Consider the following 18,061-nt stretch of genomic DNA (forward strand, 5'->3'; position numbering starts at 1 on the left):
CTTATCTGTGAGTGTAGTGGCAGTGGTGAGAGTTGTGGTGGTTGGTGTAGAGAGAGAGAGAGAGAGAGAGAGAGAGAAAGGAGGAGTCAGTCAGGCAGAGAGGGAGGAGAGAAGAAAGAGATATAAGGAGTGAGAGTGGAAGATGGTGGATGGAAGAGGCTGGAAAGACAGAGACAGATTACACACACACACTCACACACACACACACACACACACCACACACACACACACACAGAAAGAGGGGGAGAAAGAGTTGGGGGGGGCACAAAACATTTGGAAATATTTCATTATATTGTTTGAGTGTTCGATATATATAATTTTATATTAAAAAAAGTTAATTATACATACATACATACATATATATATATACATACAAAAACTGGCATATATATATATACATACAAAAACACATACTCAAACACATACATGCATTACATAAATATGCATGTTTTATATGTATATATGCATATTACATATGTCTATTTAACTACATGATATAATGTTGATATATGTTATACAACATATATATAAATATTATGTATATACATATATAATATGTGTGTATTTATGAATGCATGTGTGTGTCTGTGTATGAATATATATATATCAATTAGATGTCCATATTTTCAGATAGCAATTTCGAAGTTGGTAACGAGCCATCATGCATGTCCAGTTCTTCTGACATAATGTCATTCTCCAAATTCTTTATGTTACGATAAAAACTCCTTTTCACAAAACCCCCATCATTCCAAGAACTAACCGGCGATGATTTATTCCTGTTGCTCCTGATAACCATACAGACCGTTATGAGGATTAAAATACATCCTCCAACAGCAGACAGACTGATGATCAATGTCTGACTGCTTTTGCCTTTCAAGAACGGTGAGGATAGAACCGAATGCTGAGATCCGTTAGCTTTTACGTGTGTTCCTACTGCTATTGGTGGTGTTGTTGCTTTTGGCGTGGTTGTTGCAAGTTGATCCATCACATTTTTTATGATTTTCTTCTGGAGTTCTTTACTGACATTGTTTTTCGTATGTTCCCCTTTCACAATCCAAATGCTGTCCAAATCTTTACCATCTTGTACTTGTTCCCAGAACAAGTGAGTACAGTTGTACACCGTAAACCTTCCATAGCTGTCCAACGAGAATCCACTTTGGCGGAATGCTGTCCAATTACCTGCAATTAAAAAGAATAGAATGATTTAAAAAAACAAAACAAAAATAACCAAAAAAAAAACTTAGGACACTGACTTGGCTGTTTGGTAAGAAGCTGGCTTCCCAACCCCATAGCTCCAGGTTCAGTCCCAATATGTGGCACCTTGGGCAAGTGTCTTTTACGTTTTTAGCCTTGAGCCAACTAAAAGCCTATTGAGTGAATTTAGTAGGCAGAAACTGAAAGAAGCTTGATGTGTATATACATTACATATTATATATATATATATATATATATATAAACAAATTCAAAATGCGATAAAATAAAATTAATTATATATATATATATACACACACACACACACACAAATACAGGGTACAGTGAATAAACTGTCATCTAAATTACGCAAAAAGGAAAATAACACTGACATCTCATTTTAACAGATATGTTTATCAAAATTACATGAAAATATCTTGAAATACTAAAGAGTAAATTTATTCAATAAAATCGCTTTGGCTTCAACCATGACCTCCAGATGACATCAGAATCTCCTGTAACTCTTCTGAACAGTTTCCTTGTTTAAGTTGGTGAATGCTGCCATAATCCTTGCCTTCAGTTGATCGTTGGTATTACAAGGAGTTTTGTTGGTCAGTCACTCGGATGCACCCCACATATAATAATTAAGTGGGGTTGCAGTCTGGAGAGTTTGGTGGCCAGATGTTAGGGGTGCTGTGGTTCCAGAAATTGTCTGATGGTCATGACAGGATTCTCTTGCTTGTGTAGCATGGTGCAGAAGTCCTGATGCCAGACATAGGGTCTTCCAACAGACACCCTCTTGACCCAGGGCAGCACTACCTCCTCCAGGTACTTGATGCAGGCCTCCATGTTGAGTCCGAGGCTGCGTGGTAAGATGTTTGGAGGCATAATGATGCCATCACTAGTGATCACTCCAAACACTATGATGCTGTTTTTCTCATAGATGGAGCCCAACTGACCCTACTATAATGTATCGTCAACAAACTCAAAAACAAACAATGTGCATGCATGAAATTAAAAATATAAAACGGCAATAATTTACTCATTGCACCCTGTATATTATGTGTGTGTATCTTTGTGTCTATGTTTGTCTCACCATCACCCCTTGACAACTGGTGTTGGTTTGTTCACATTACTGTAACTTAGCAGTTTGGCAAAAGAGACTGACAGAATAAGTACTAGGCTTAAAAAATAAGTACTGGAGCCAATTCATTTGACTAAACAAAATTCAAGGTGGTGCTACAGCATGGTCACATTTAAATGACTGAAACAAGCAAAAGAAAAAAAAAGAAAATAAAGATAGACGTGGATGTCTAGCTAAGAAGCTCACTTTGCTACTATGTGATTTCAGGTTCAGTCCCACAGTGCAGCACCTTGCCTTGACATCACATGATAATTGTTAACAAGTTTCACTGCCATGAAAGTGCATCCTTCATTTCCATGGGGAAATACTACCTTATTTGGAAGCAGGTAAAGGTTAGCGTACAGCCATAGAGAATCCACCTCAACAAAATCCCGTCCAACACATGTGAGCATAGTAAAATAGATGTTGAACAATTATGTGTACTCGGTCTCTACCAGCACTATCCTACTGGTAACAATATTTGTTATTCATGCACATACCTTCTTTTAGTAGCAGACTGTTATGCAGTGAATGTCTTGGTAGTTACTATGGTGACAACACTTTACCTATCTGTCTATCATACACACACACACACACACACACACACACACATTCTCTCTCTCTCTCTGAATTTCGCAACAACAACTTGTCATTATAATGAAAGTCTTTTTAAAACTCTGTGTTGCATTGTCTCTATGTCAAAAGGCATAGAGAAACACAGACACATTAGCTACTATGGTGACAACACTACCTATCAATCTATCTTTCACACACACTCTATCTTACTGTATTTCTCTCTTGACAACAACTTCTTTTCTTCTCCTTCTAAATATATTTTGTGACAGGGGTTGTCTCCCCATTGATTCCTCTCCTTCTTCTCCTCCTTCATATATATCTTGTAATGGACAGACAGAGGGAGATGGTCTTCCCTTTTATAATATAAGATGTGTGTGACTTCTTGTCTTAATATTGTACTATAGTTATCAACATTCATTACTGTCACACAAGTAGTATCATTTGCTTGGAATCTTCCAATAAAAACCAAGCCTGACCATTATCTTACTGGTGTTCAAAGATGCAGGAAAAAGTATTACCTTACTTTGGAAACAGGTGAAAATTGATGTCTGGAAGGCCATCTGGCCGTAGAAAATATGTTTCAAAAGATTTTGTTTGATCCATGCAGACATGGCAAAGTGGACATTAAAACTGATGATAATGATGAGGATGATCATCATCATCGTTTAACGTCCGCTTTCCATGCTAGCATGGGTTGGACGATTTTGACTTAGGGCTGGTGAACCAGATGGCTGCACCAGGCTCCAATCTTGATTTGGCAGAGTTTCTACAGCTGGATGCCCTTCCTAACGCCAACCACTCCGAGAGTGTAGCGGGTGCTTTTTATGTGCCACCAGCACGGGGGCCAGTCAGGTGGTACTGGCAACAACTTCGCCCGAATCCTTTTACACATACCACCAACACAGGTGCTAGTGAGGTGACTTTGGTAACGATCACGTTCGAATGGTGCCCTTTTACGTGCCACCGGCACGGTGCCAGTTGGCTGCTTTGGCAACGATCACACTCGGATGGTGCTCTTGGCACCCTACTAGCACGGGCACAAGTGCAATGATGACAACAATAATTGCCATTTCCATGATTGAAGATTTGGTCAATCATTTCCAGGAATTTATCAGGTAAGTATGAGGAATTGGAGTGTAATAACAGTGTGAAATAACAAACATATATAAATAAATATAACTCATTCTTTCCCTCATGTATTTTACCATTCCTTCATTTTAGATTAACAGTAGAACAATTGTTAACTGGAACAATAACAGAACAGAATATAAAAAAGATATTTCAAGCAAGCTGTTCCAACTATCCATACTGACCAAAAGATAGTTTAATATAGAAGAGAGAAGCAAATGTAAAAGAGAGACAAAATACTTTGGTAAGCAGAAGAATGAAGCCCATAGCCTTCTGGGATAACAGAGTAAAAGGATTTAAAAGGAATTAAAAGATTTAAAATTGGAAAAAGAAAATAATACCATTTCAAATTTGAAAATAAAAACCCAAAAATAAGAAACAAAATAAGAAATATTAAAATAAAACAAAACAGAAATGTTAAAACCAAGCCAAACAAGGATATCTGTCTATCAGTCTGTCTATCTATCTATACACAGACTGACATGCATGCAAGTGTAAATACATATATGTGTGCATACATATGTGTGAGTGTGTATGTGAGTGTATGTATATATATATATATATATATATATATATATATATATATATATATATATATATGTATGTATATATATACATGAAATATGTATATATATATATATTATATATATATATATATATACATATTTAATGTATATATACATACATATTTAATATATATACATATCTATTATATATATATATATATATATATATAAACATATATATATACATACATATTTTATACATATATATATATACATACATACAAACATATATATATACATACATATTTTATACATATATATATATACATACATACATACATATATATACATACATATTTTATACATATATATACATATATATATATATATATATATATATACATATTTAATATATACATAATACATATTTAATATATGCATATATATATATATAATATATATATATATATATATATATACATACATATTTAATATATATAATATATTTAATATATATGTATATATATATATATATTTAAATATATACATATGAGCAAAACGCCCCTGGTCCAATGGACGGTGCTGAGTTGTCAAACATTTAAACCAAATTTTCTCAAAACAACTTGTCCGATCATCCCATAGGCCTCCCCTTTGAGAAATACTGATTTAACCAAAATTTGAGACACCAGCAGAAGAAGAAATAAAGATAGAATTTTTCTATTCCAAAGAAAAACGATTTTATTCACACAAATATGCAACCGCAGAGTTTAAATACCAGTAAGCACATCGCAACAGCTGATGTACTTGCAAGTACAAATGCACGTTCCCGCGTCTTTATCGATCACTTTCTGACCTGGAATCGATTTTTGTAATTTTTTCAAGATTTATACATGCCCTGATACCGTCGGTATCTACATATCAAATTTGAGCGCAATCGGATGGAGGATGCCCGAGATCCTAGAAGACACACACACACAGAGCGGATTTTATATAATAGATATTTAATAATATATATAAATAAATAAATGGAGTTAAACGCTGGTGTTATTCAAATTCTTTTACTTCTGACACATGTTTCGAAGATATCACTGGTATTATTCCAAAGGTATAAAATGGTGTAAAACAATGTAAGCTTCTCTTCAGGGAAATGAAGAAATGAAACTCGTAAATAAGACATTTTAACAGAAAATGATGGATATGTATAGTGATTAACTGAACACTATTAAATTTGTTTAAAAAAAACGTTAGCTGATATAACGTGAAAGGTAGCGTATAGAAAGAGGAGGGGTAAAAAAAAACCAAATAAATGAGAAGTATATAACTATATGTATATTAAATAAAACCATATAGACTTGGAAAAAGATATATCTAGTGAGTGTGAAATGTAAGAAGAAAATATATGTTTAAATTATATATAATGATAGATATCTCTTATATGAACTAATGCTGTGTTTTTGCCAATGTTTACATTGGTATGCATGCTCTATAACCATGTTTACAAGGAGATTTTTAGAAAAAAGAATAAAAAGTAAACCAGAATTACAGAGAAGACATAATTCCTTGCCTTTGTCATAAGGTATCGATATTGAGAGAATCAACCAATGTAAATTAAATTGTTTATTGTGGTCTTTTAAGATAAGTACATTTATTCTATTATTTTTTTATTATCTATTTTAGACCTGATGAGTGACTATATTTTTAAATAGAATTAATTTTAGATTGATTTAATTTTAAATCAAATTGATTTTTTTATTATTATCTATATGAAAATATAGCCATGAAACGCACATAGCCCTTTTTACTACTATTTACTATTTATTGTACCTTATTGATTTTTAGAATAAGGTTTTTTAGTATATGTTTTCTATATGGTGTGAATAGTATCTTTCATTATTGAATTGTTTAATAGGGTTTTTTCTCTAAATTATATATAATATATATATATTATATATATATATGTGGGTGTATGTATGGGTGTGTGCATGTGTGGGTGTATGTATATGTGTGTTTGTGTGAGTGTGTGTGTTTGCTGTTTGTGAAAAAATCAAAATTAAGAAAGAGTTATCAAAAATGGTCAAAAAAATAATGCTGGGAAACACAAAAGTTAAAAAAACTTGCCCGTGCTATTGACATTTTCATCAAATGTGGAATTATTATCAACTGAAATAATAAAATGAAAGAAAAAAGAAATAGAGAGAGAAATATTAATTTTATGAAGATGCAAGAAATACTGTGAATATTAGAGAAATTTGGTCTTTTTATCAGCTGAGCTTGTGGAAATATTGGGAGACGCTATACAAAACTATGTCTCTCTGTCTGTTCCTAGCTCCTTATTTATGGCTGTGTGGTTAAGAAGCTTGCTTCGTAACTATATGGTTTTGGGTTCAGTCCCACTCAGTGGAACCTTTGACAGGTGTCAACCAAAGCGTTGTGAGTGAATTTGGTAGATGGAAACTGTATAGAAGCTAGTTGTGTGTGTGAGTAAGTGTGTGTGAGTGTGTGTGAGTGTGTGTGTGTGTGTGTGTGAGTAAGTGTGTGTGAGTAAGTGTGTGTGTGTGTGTGTGTGAGTAAGTGAGTGAGTGTGTGTCCTGCTGCCATAACTTGATAATTGGTGTTGGTTTCTTTATGCTGCTGTAACTTAGCAGTTTGGCAAATGGGATAAAATATGTACCCTGAACTGTAAAGCCCTCCCATTGGTAGGTCAGCAGAGGTGGCCAAATCATTGCTCTTCATCTCCCCCTGGCCCCCATCTTAACTCCTCGTTCTTACTCTAAAGCCAACAAGAAGCTCTTTCAGCTGCCCCTCCCATCCTGCACACAGCCTCCCTTGTGTTTCATGCAACCCACTTCTTGGAAATGGTTGCTCATGCCTGATTTAGACTCTGTTTAAAGAAGTCAAGGGCTAGATGGCAGTGTTAAATAGGGTGATAGCCTCCCACCACAATAATATACCCCTTAAAGGTGTCTAATGATAAAGTAATGGTAATAAACTGGGTGACAGATAAATTCGAATACTGCAGTATATCACAGAAAGATTCCCAAGGACCTGGTAGAAAGAGATACAGATGATGTCTGTTATTCAATAAATAGGGATACAACTGAAGAATGACAAAGAAGAAAAGCAATCACAGATGATGGATATGTGGAAATAGGAATCGTTATAAAATAGAATGTCAGATGTATTTCTGATCATGTAGTGGTAAGCCCATAACCAAAATGAATGAAGAAGAAGTTAACAAAAAATATTATTAGAATTAATGATACTTGATAGTTAATTAATTATATAAAATTAATTATAAATCAAAAAGATAATTAAAATTATTTTTGAAAATTATAAAAAACTAAAGATACAATGAAATTAAATAAGAATTCTAGAAATCCCCAGACCCAAGAATTTAAGAGAAAAAAGAAAGGTTTTTAGATGGTGATGATGATATTGATGTGAAGTAGAAGAAACTCAAAGATGAAAGGTAAAATGGTGTGTAAAAATTTCAGAACTTAAAACAGATAAAAAGAAAAAATTTTTTAAAACCCATTCCAGAGTAATGTGAATATTATCAATAACTTGCCAGTATGGTTGTAGAGTAATTCTTGGTTAGTTACATTAACTGAAAAACAACAAAAATACCAACATATATGTGTGTGTAGAAAGAGAAAGAAACATGGTTATTCTTGTGAAATTTATGTGATATCAAAATGTTTTCACCTGGGTACACCTATTAATTATCATTTCCATCTCAAGAGTGCTTAACATACTTTGTGACATATCCTCAGGTATACCAAGACTGGTGAGGTAAGAAAAGGAGGAAATTATTCTAAGAATGGAGACCAGCCAGGAATGCTCGCAACATTCTCACCAGTAATAGGAAACCTGCAACCCACAGCATTTCCTGAATGGCAGGCCTAAAGTAAAACTGCTCTGAAGTTTATATTAGTGTGGCCCACCAGCTGATGATTCATGTCTCACGTGGCCCACTTCTTGACAACAGTTGCTCATTCCTGATTTAGACTCTGTTTAAAGAACTCAAGGACTGGTGTTAAACAGGGTGATAGTCTACCACAATAGTGTACCCCTTAAAAGTACCTAAAGATAAATATATGGTAACTAGCACTATGACCCGGCATTGCTGGGTCATAGTGCTAGTGCATGCATATACAGATGCGTGCATGTGCACATACACGTGAGTACTGTCCAAGTCTCCGACCAATCTCATACAGCTAGCTGGCATTCAATTGGCATATCAAGTTTCGGGCACTTTAATTGGGTTTTGGATAGAAAATTCACAAAAAAGTCACTTCTCTTGATTTTTTAATGACTTTGCGGGGTGACTGGGGAAATGTAAAGATGTGCACAACCACCCTTGGACGGTTTTGAATGACCATAGAAAGTGTGAGCCCTCTAACTGTAAAATTGTGGATTTGTATAAAGAACACACACGCACACACACACACACACACACCACACACACACACAGACAGACAGACATTTTGCCGTTTATATATATAGAAATTAAGTGGATGACACATAAATTATAATACCATATTATACAAATAATACTGTATTATAATGTACCAAATGAAATTTCACAAGATCAGAATAGAGAAGGTGAAAGATGATGTCCATTAATAAATAGAGACATAAGTGAAGAATGAAAAAGAAAAACATGATCACAGATGATAGATATGTGAAAATAGGGAATTCTTATAAAAGAAAATGTCAGACATATTTCTGATCATGCAGAGGTGATCATATATGCATAATGAAAATATTAGAAAATATTATAACAGAAAATATTATTAGAATTAATGATACTGATAGTTAATTAATTACATTAAATTAATTATAAATTAAGTTAATTAAAACCTTTTATAAATTAAAAATTAAAGACACAATGAATTGAAATAAAAGTTGTAGAAATTCCAACACCCGAGACAAAAGAAGAAAAGAATTTTAGAGAAAAAGAAAAGAGGTTGATTTAAATGGTGGTGATGACATGGAGGAGAATTTGTAATAGAAAAAAAAAAAAACAAACATGAAAGGTAAAATGGTGTGGAAAAATTTCCAAATTGGAAATAATGATAATAATAAAAGAAAAAAAGCTTTCCAGAGTAATGTGAGGTAATGTGATTGTTATCAGTAACTTGCCAGTATTGTTCTGGTGAAATTCTTCATGTGTGGCATTAACTGAAAAACAACAAAAATACCAACATATATATATATATATACATATATATATATATATATACATATGCATATACATATATATACACACACACACATATATATGTATGTATGTGTGTATATATATATATATATATATATATATGCATATATATATATATACGCATATATATATATATGTATGTATATATATATATATATATATATACACGCATATACATATATATATGTATGTATGTATGTATGTGTGTATATATATATATATACGCATATACATATATATATATGTATGTATGTGTGTATATATATATATATATATATATATATACAGGGTTATTAATGAGGGATTATCAATTTGGGCAAAATACTTTATAAGTTCTCTGTTAATACAAATACACCAGGCTAACAACAAATATTTTTTTAATTACTAAAGAACTCTGCGTATTCTGGTGGCAGGATCCAAGGTTGTAGTTCATCCCCATCGTATATTGTAAATCCATGGTTGTTTTCCGAGTTAAACAGGTCTTTTACACAGAATGATATACAAGACAAGGTATGAATAATGATCATTGTATATCTCCTTATTGGTGCAACAATAAAGGAATATGAAAAGACCATTATCTATATTTTCCCTTGTGAATAACCCCTATGGGATGCACCTAAAAGGTTTCCCTCCGAGGCACAAGTCTTGGCAAGGTTGTTTATGGAAGACTAGCAGTCACCCATGCATATCAGCTTCCCCTCTCCATGCCACTGATGTTATCTAAGGGAAAGGCCAATACAACTTGGCACTGGTGACGTCACAACTCATTTCTACAGCTGAGTGAACAGGAGCAAGGGTGAAAAGTGTCTTGCTCCAGAACACAACACACTGCCTAATACTCTAACCACTGAGCCAAGTGCCAGGGACAGAGAGATAAACACAGTTACCTAACTTCATTTGTTCACTTTAGTCCATACTCTATATTTTGTATTCCATGTAATATACGCATTAAACCTACTTGTGTTTATCTACCTTATTGTGTTCAATAATAGCTTGACAAGGATCGTTCCTATAGCTATCTTTTAATGTTGAGGGCATTACCCCCACTTGAAGGAGAGTAAGTTCCCATCCATCTAAGTTCAACTCTGTGATATCTATACCAGAGAGAGAGAGAGAGAGAGAGAGAGAGAGGAGAGAGAGAGAGAGAGAGAGAGAGTGAGTGTGTGTGTGTGTGAATGTGTGTGTGTATGTGTATAGGCTGTAAAACAATGCCTCTAGTACATGGGTCTAGCTCATGTAATCATGAAAAAAACGGCCATCCTGCACAGATATTTATTTAGCTTTCCATGCATCTAAGCACCTATCTATCCATTCACCTGCGTATCTATCAAGATATATATGTATATTTATTGAGAATCAATTGTTGGTTCAAAGCAGCGGTTCTCAAATCAGGGTCCATATAAGATTATTTTGTTAAAACTTATGAGCAATGAATTGCTTATGCTTCTACACTAAATATTTAAAAATTTCTTATAATAACGACCGGTGAATTTCATCACATTTACACAAAACCGTTCAACAAAATATTTTTTTTTCCCTACATTGTTTCCCTTTTGCCAGTCGGAAAATTGAAGACTGATGATGTTATTCTGTCAAAGCGGGAATGCAAGATTTCCACGCTTATATTTTTGAACTTATGCGTTTCTTCATTTTATATTTTGAGTTTGAAAAAGACAGACAAGATGTCGAAATATCGTTCAAACCAATAAATGATCTCTTACAATCACATCACGCTCGTCTTATTGTCTATTTACCTTTGTGAGGAGTTATGTCAATTTTTTTTTATACAATTCCTATAAATATTTCGCTATAAAAATAATAGGCTATTTTTAAAACATAGAATGAATCTTTTCGGTTTGAATGGCAGTTTTTTCTAGCGGTGTCATATGAAATTGTCACACATAATTATGACCCTAGTATCGATCTATTGCATTTCAATCTGTTTTAGGGTTAAGGTTAGTTAGGGTTAGGGTTCGGGGGAAGGGTATCTTTTTTTCTTCACAAATGTAAATAAACCCAATCTGTTTCCTAAACGATGGGCATATTCATACGGCACAGAATGTTTTTTACCTCAATAGACGTCACTGATTGGTTGAAATTGCAGAAATTGAAGAACAAAAAAACAACAAATATTTTACAAACTATAGAATTTTCTCAATAAAGCCAAGAGAAAAAGATGTTTTATAAACACATTCTACCAGTATACGAAGTTTAAAAGTGTTTAGTTACGTGGAAATTATTTTAAAAAACTGCCGTTCAAACCGAAAAGATCCCATAAAATAGCTATGGGGATCCACCCGAGAAAAAAAAGGAATCAAGGGGGTCCTTAGGTAGAAAAATGGTTGGGAACAACTAGCTTAAAGGAATGGGCACCAAGCTTTTTTGCACCACGGACTGGTTTCGTGCAAGACAATTTTCCCACGCACTAGGGAATCACTCTGCAGGCTACGATTGTCAATTCAATAGAAATAAAATTCTATGCCACCCTGTACCAAATGAACCACGGAACAGTGGTCAAAAGTGTCTTGTTAGCAACCAGAGTAGCTTCCCTTACATCTCTCAAGTAAATTGTTTATTTATCTCCCTTGCGTTAATAACGTTTACTGTTTTTTGAGTCGAAGTGTTTTTCGTGCTCGTAGCATGACAAAATAGTGTGTAGTCCTTATTGTAAATGTGCCAGTCACTAGGAAAAGGCTTATAAGAAATATGGATTAGCTAAAACCGTGCGTTGTCGTGCGGTCCCCACTGTTACATATACAAACAAGCAGGTGGGCGGCGAGCTGGCAGAAACGTTAGCACGCCGGGCGAAATGCTTAGCGGTATTTCGTCTATCTTTATGTTCTGAGTTCAAATTCCGCCGAGGTCGACTTTGCCTTTCATCCTTTCGGGGTCGATAAATTAAGTACCAGTTTCGCACTGGGGTCGATGTAATCGACTTAATCCCTTTGTCCTTGTTTGTCTCCTCTGTGTTTAGTCCCTTGTGGGTAGTAAAAAAATATATACAAACAAGCTGACAGGGTAGAAGACGAACACACGGACAGAATATACATATATAGCATACACCGGCAGACAACACAAACACGCACGTATACACACGCACACACACTTTCAGTAAGGAAAAGATTTCCATGTAGTAAAACTTGTCTGCAAAAACTGAGTGTTTTGAGCTTGTGTCCTACAGATTGACCTTCAAGTAAATTTAACCCTGCAGTGGTGTATCTCATACCCCAGGTGATGTTTGTAAATGTATATCTTACATTCGGCAACAGTGATAGGGCTGTCCACCCACGTAAATTTCTTGGCACCATCCACTGAGTTAATTCACAACTCCACTCAGTTACCTGCTGAGTAATGAGAAGTGTACACACATCTGTTATTTGTGTCTGGGGTCGTGCATACCCCACCATACCATTCACTGTACCATTTAATTGACTGGTACATTTTTGTTTCTTTTTCCTTATTGTTTATTATATTTTCTTTATTTATTTTTATATCTGAAAGGCTGATTATTTCTCGCATAAAATTAGATGACCAACATTCTTTTTTTTTTGCTATTAGACGGTTCTGAATGTCATAAAAGTGAGAAATTTTCTCTCCTTTCAGATTCACAATGGACTACGAAAGACAAATGGAAAAATTGAGAGAGATAATTAGACATAGAAGAATCAGAATCATTTCTTGATGAAGAACCAGATGAAGAGGAATACGAAGAGGAAGAAATAGTTTCATTTCGTTTGACCTTCATTTTCAAAGAGTCCTTGTCTATTTTTGTTTACACGATAAATAAATACATTATATCAGAATATGTTTTTTGGTAATACTATTGCTTAAGAACACACAAAGTAATAAAAAGTACTAAAAACAGCTAAAACTATGAGTGGGATTTTTCATACTCCACTGCACCAAACATGAAAAATACAGAACTTCACCACCAGAGGGTTAAGAAGGAACAACTTTGTAACAATAGTTCCATTAAAAAGTGGGAATTTAAAAAAAGAAAAAGAAAATCAAGGCGTAGGAGTGGCTGTGTGGTAAGTAGCTTACTTACCAACCACATGGTTCCGGGTTCAGTCCCACTGCATGGCACCTTGGGCAAGTGTCTTCTATTATAGCCTTGGGCCTACCAAAGCCTTGAGAGTGGATTTGGTAGACAGAAACTGAAAGAAGCCTGTCGTATATATGTATATATGTGTATATGTGTGTATATGCTTGTATGTCTGTGTTTGTCCCCCCAACATTGCTTGACAACCGGTGCTGGTGTGTTTATGTCCCCGTAACTTAGCGGTTCGGCAAAAGAGACTGATAGAATAAGTACTAGGCTTACAAAGAATGAGTTCTGGGGTCGATTTGCTCGACTAAAGACGGTGCTTCAGTATGGCCACAGTCAAATGACTGAAACAAGTAAAAGAACAATAAAAGAACAAAGAACAGGTACAGGCATGGTTTGGTGGTAAAAAGCTTGCTTCCCAACCACATGGTTTTGGGTTCATCCCACTGCATGGTAACTTTAGCAAGTATTTTCTGCTATAGCTCTGAGCCAACCAATGTCTTTTGAATGGATTTGGTTGAAGGAAACTAAAAGAAGTTAGTCAAATGTGTGTGTGTGTGTGTGTCTTTGTGTACCCACCACTGCTTGACAGTTGGTGCTGGTTTGTGTACACCCCTCATAACTTAACAGTTTGGCAAAAGAGACCAAAAGAATAAGTACCAGCAAAAAAATAGGGATTTGTTCAACTAAAACCCTTGAAAGCAGTACCCCAGCATGGTCACTGTCCAATGAGTGAGACATGTAAAAAATATAAAAAATATATATAAAAAATATCAAACAAATAAAATAATTACTGGCAGTGAATTAAGGATTTTTTTTTGTGTTTCAAAAAACATAAATAAAAGAAGAAAACCCCAAACTTCTTTTCAGCTCACCTGCATCCCTATCCATGGGATCTGAGCCCCATTTATTGCCAGCAGCCCCTGTTATAATATGGATTGGTGCAGCAGCATCTGTGTAGTTCTCACTGACCACTTTACCATCGTAAACAGGATACAGACGTTCATAAGAATGTTCGTGAGCTTCAAAAATCACATCAACACCAGCAATGTAGAATATGTTCTCCAAGCTGAAAAAAGAAAAAGAAACATTCAGAGAATATCAGTGGTTTTCTTCAACAAGGTATTAAAATAACAAAAAAATTAACAAAAATAGAGAACATATAGAGTTTATTAATTACTCTCTTATACACACATGCACTTTCGTTTTTTTTTTGGGGGGGGGGGTCATCTTTACTTTGTTATCTCCCCTACTTCTTGCCTCTCGTGTGTGACCCTTCTGTCCAAAGTCAGTTGCCATGATAGATCGTTAGCCACTACACACATTTTTTTCTCTCCTTGTTTTTTTCTGTGTCCCTTTCTGTAGAAGAGCGTAGGCTCGAAACATAAAAGACTTTTTCTATTCCTGAGCATTATACTAATACATCTGTTTGTTTTGTACACCACCAGTCTTCATCTTTTGTTTTTTTCGTAAACTCTCCCTAGTTTATTAATTAGTTTATTAAATATTTTATTAGGCTGGTCCCACAATGTTTTGCCATCTGTTGCAGCTCTTCATCATCTGGTATGCACAGCAACCAGCAATAACTGTTATTGACAAGGTCATTTTTTTTACAGCTTGACACCTTTTGTATCAGAAACCACAGCACAGTATTGTAGAGCCTCCATCCCTTGGGGTCGGCCATATATCTGTAAATGTGTATGCAAGCCTGGGCAAGATAATTTGTGGAAGATTGTTTGTTGGTGTTACATGCAAGTTACCCTTCTGTGTGCCGCTTATGTAGTCTAAGGGAAAGTCTGCTAGTTTAGAGCCAAAACAGGTAGTACTAATTTCATTGTAAGCCTTACTGTCAGAACACAAGGGGCAAGAACAGATAACACAAGGCAAACTATATGACCCTCTAAACAGTTCTGTGAATCGATCACCCTGGTTATTTTTTTTATCAACCCTAAAAGGAAAAGCAAAATTTACCTTGGAGGAATTTGAACTCAGGGAACCAAAACAAAAACTGTAAAACATTCTATCCAACACTAATGACTGCAAACTTTCCACCTTTCATAAAATAGACTTAGTGCAGTTTATAATGTCACCGGCACTGGGGGAATTCCTGACAAGATTTTACAGTGATCTCTACCTTACATTTCTTTTGTCAGAGTTACCATTCTCCCTGACAGGCTGCTGGCCCTGTTGGTTCAGATATTAACATCTTCCCTGCTCATAACCGTTTTCCTTTTTCCCCTGTGTTTTTCACAACTGGATCGCCTTACTTTCACCAATCAATTTACAGTCTAGACTGTAAATGCATTTTAATCCTGATGGCGGCTGTCTGCAAGTACTAGAGTGTCAGGTAACACCTGACTAGCTCCACTTTAGTCTCACAATAGATTAGATAATAATAATAATAATAATAATAATAATAATAATAATGATAATAATAATAATAATGAAATTATTGTATACAGTGCTCAGGTGCACCACAACTTGTCAAAAGTGCGTATAAAGTATTGGATAAAGCAATTTAGTCCCAGGTTAGATTAAATTAAATGCACTTTTAGTCAGAGGCCTACCACCCATGACTATCCCATCTTGAGGATGTAGGACAACATTATTCAGTATTGTTCATTCAGTATGTTGTTTGCTCATGGGAAAGTTTTCTAACCTATCAGTATATATAAATGTACTTATTCACGGCTATAAGCGGTTTAACTGCTATTTCTAGCAATATACGTACGTGTAACATATGCAGTCACAATTAGTGATGACTAAATCTTGCCTGTATGGATTATATTGCACTCAGCTGCCCAACATTAATCTTATGTTGTATGATTTGGCATTTCACTAAATCAGCCATAAATACATATGGCAAATATGTTGATACTAACAAAGAGAATTAGCTGTTCCATGGAAGCAGAGGAGGAACACTATTGACAACACCAATTTTGATGAAATTTGCAGTTCTAACTTCGCTTTGATCATAGAGCAGTCATCTACCTTGTCAGCAAATAAAATGTGCTTTTTAAGCAGCTATAAGTGGTTTAACTGCTATTTCTAGCAATATAATGCTTTTGTAGCACATGCAGTCACAATTAGTGACGACTAAATTTTGCCGATGATATGGTTTATGTTGTGCCCAGCTGCCCATATAAATTTTATATTATATATACTCTTTTACTCTTTTACTTGTTTCAGTCATTTGACTGCAGCCATGCTGGAGCATCACCTTTAGTCGAGCAAATCGATCCCAGGACTTATTCTTTGAAAGCCTAGTACTTATTCTATCAGTCTCTTTTGCTGAACTGCTAAGTTATGGAGACGTAAACACACCAGCATCGGTTGTCAAGCAATGTTGGGGGACAAACACAGATACACAAACATATACACACACATACATATATATATATATACGACAGGCTTCTTTCAGTTTCCGTCTACCAAATCCACTCACAAGGCTATAGTAGAAGAGTCTTGCCCAAGGTGCCATGCAGTGGGACTGAACCCAGAACCATGCGGTTGGTAAGCAAGCTACTTACCACACAGCCACTCCTGCAACAGTAAGCAAATGTGTACCAACATCTTATTTTGAATAACCATCATTAAATATAACTGAGGGATTGCTAGAAATAAGAGCTAAATGCTCTAATGCTGCAGTCAAAGTATATAATTGTTTGTATACATACATGCTGACAGAGACTGTAATAGCGTGAAGAGCAGCAGGTGAGAGATTCCCAGACTGATTGACCAGTTTTGGCCTTTGCTGTAGCCTCTTCAGTGGGATCAGCCTACTTGGCTGATTCCAGACAACAACCACTCTCAGCATATATGACTACACCACAGAAATCTATAATGTGTATAGAAATAATTTATTTAGGCAGCAGTAAGCAAATTAGAGCATTTAGCTCTTATTTCTAGTAATGAAGGTGTTTATAACACCCTCAGTCATTATTAATGACGGTTATAATTCTCCTTAAGGCAGCGAGCTGGCAGAATCGTTAGCACTCCGGGCAAAATGCTTAGCCGTATTTTGTCTGCCGCTATGTTCTGAGTTCAAATTCCGCCAAGGTCGACTTTGCCTTTCATCCTTTCGGGGTCGATTAAATAAGTACCAGTTACGCACTGGGGTCGATAAATTCAACTTAATCCGTTTGTCTGTCCTTGTTTGTCCCTTCTGTGTTTAGCCCCTTGTGGGTAGTAAAGAAATAGGTTATAATTCTCCTTGTTGGTGCACATTTGCTTACAGCAGTCTAAATAAATTATATGTATACACA

At 35.1% G+C, this 18,061-nt stretch overlaps 1 protein-coding gene across 6 annotated transcripts in view; it reads right to left on the reverse strand.

Moving 5' to 3' along the window:
* Nucleotides 1-494: 494 nt before the first annotated feature.
* LOC115220829 (acid phosphatase type 7) overlaps nt 495-18,061 on the reverse strand; it is a 59,037-nt gene continuing 41,470 nt past the window's right edge. The window contains exons 8-12 of one of the 6 annotated variants that reach the window (XM_036510393.1): nt 14,672-14,865; nt 9,670-9,708; nt 8,093-8,131; nt 6,643-6,684; nt 495-1,179 (exon numbers count right to left, since the gene is read on the reverse strand). In XM_036510393.1, coding sequence (XP_036366286.1) covers nt 611-1,179; nt 6,643-6,684; nt 8,093-8,131; nt 9,670-9,708; nt 14,672-14,865 — 883 coding nt within the window. In that variant the 3' untranslated portion in view covers nt 495-610. The remainder of the gene's footprint in view (nt 1,180-6,642; nt 6,685-8,092; nt 8,132-9,669; nt 9,709-14,671; nt 14,866-18,061) is intronic. The other 5 variants (XM_029791006.2, XM_029791007.2, XM_036510392.1 and 2 more) reach the window with 5 other exon arrangements.

This window comes from Octopus sinensis, linkage group LG17, assembly GCF_006345805.1.
Source record: "Octopus sinensis linkage group LG17, ASM634580v1, whole genome shotgun sequence".
In the NCBI taxonomy this organism is placed as follows: Eukaryota; Metazoa; Mollusca; class Cephalopoda; order Octopoda; family Octopodidae; genus Octopus; species Octopus sinensis.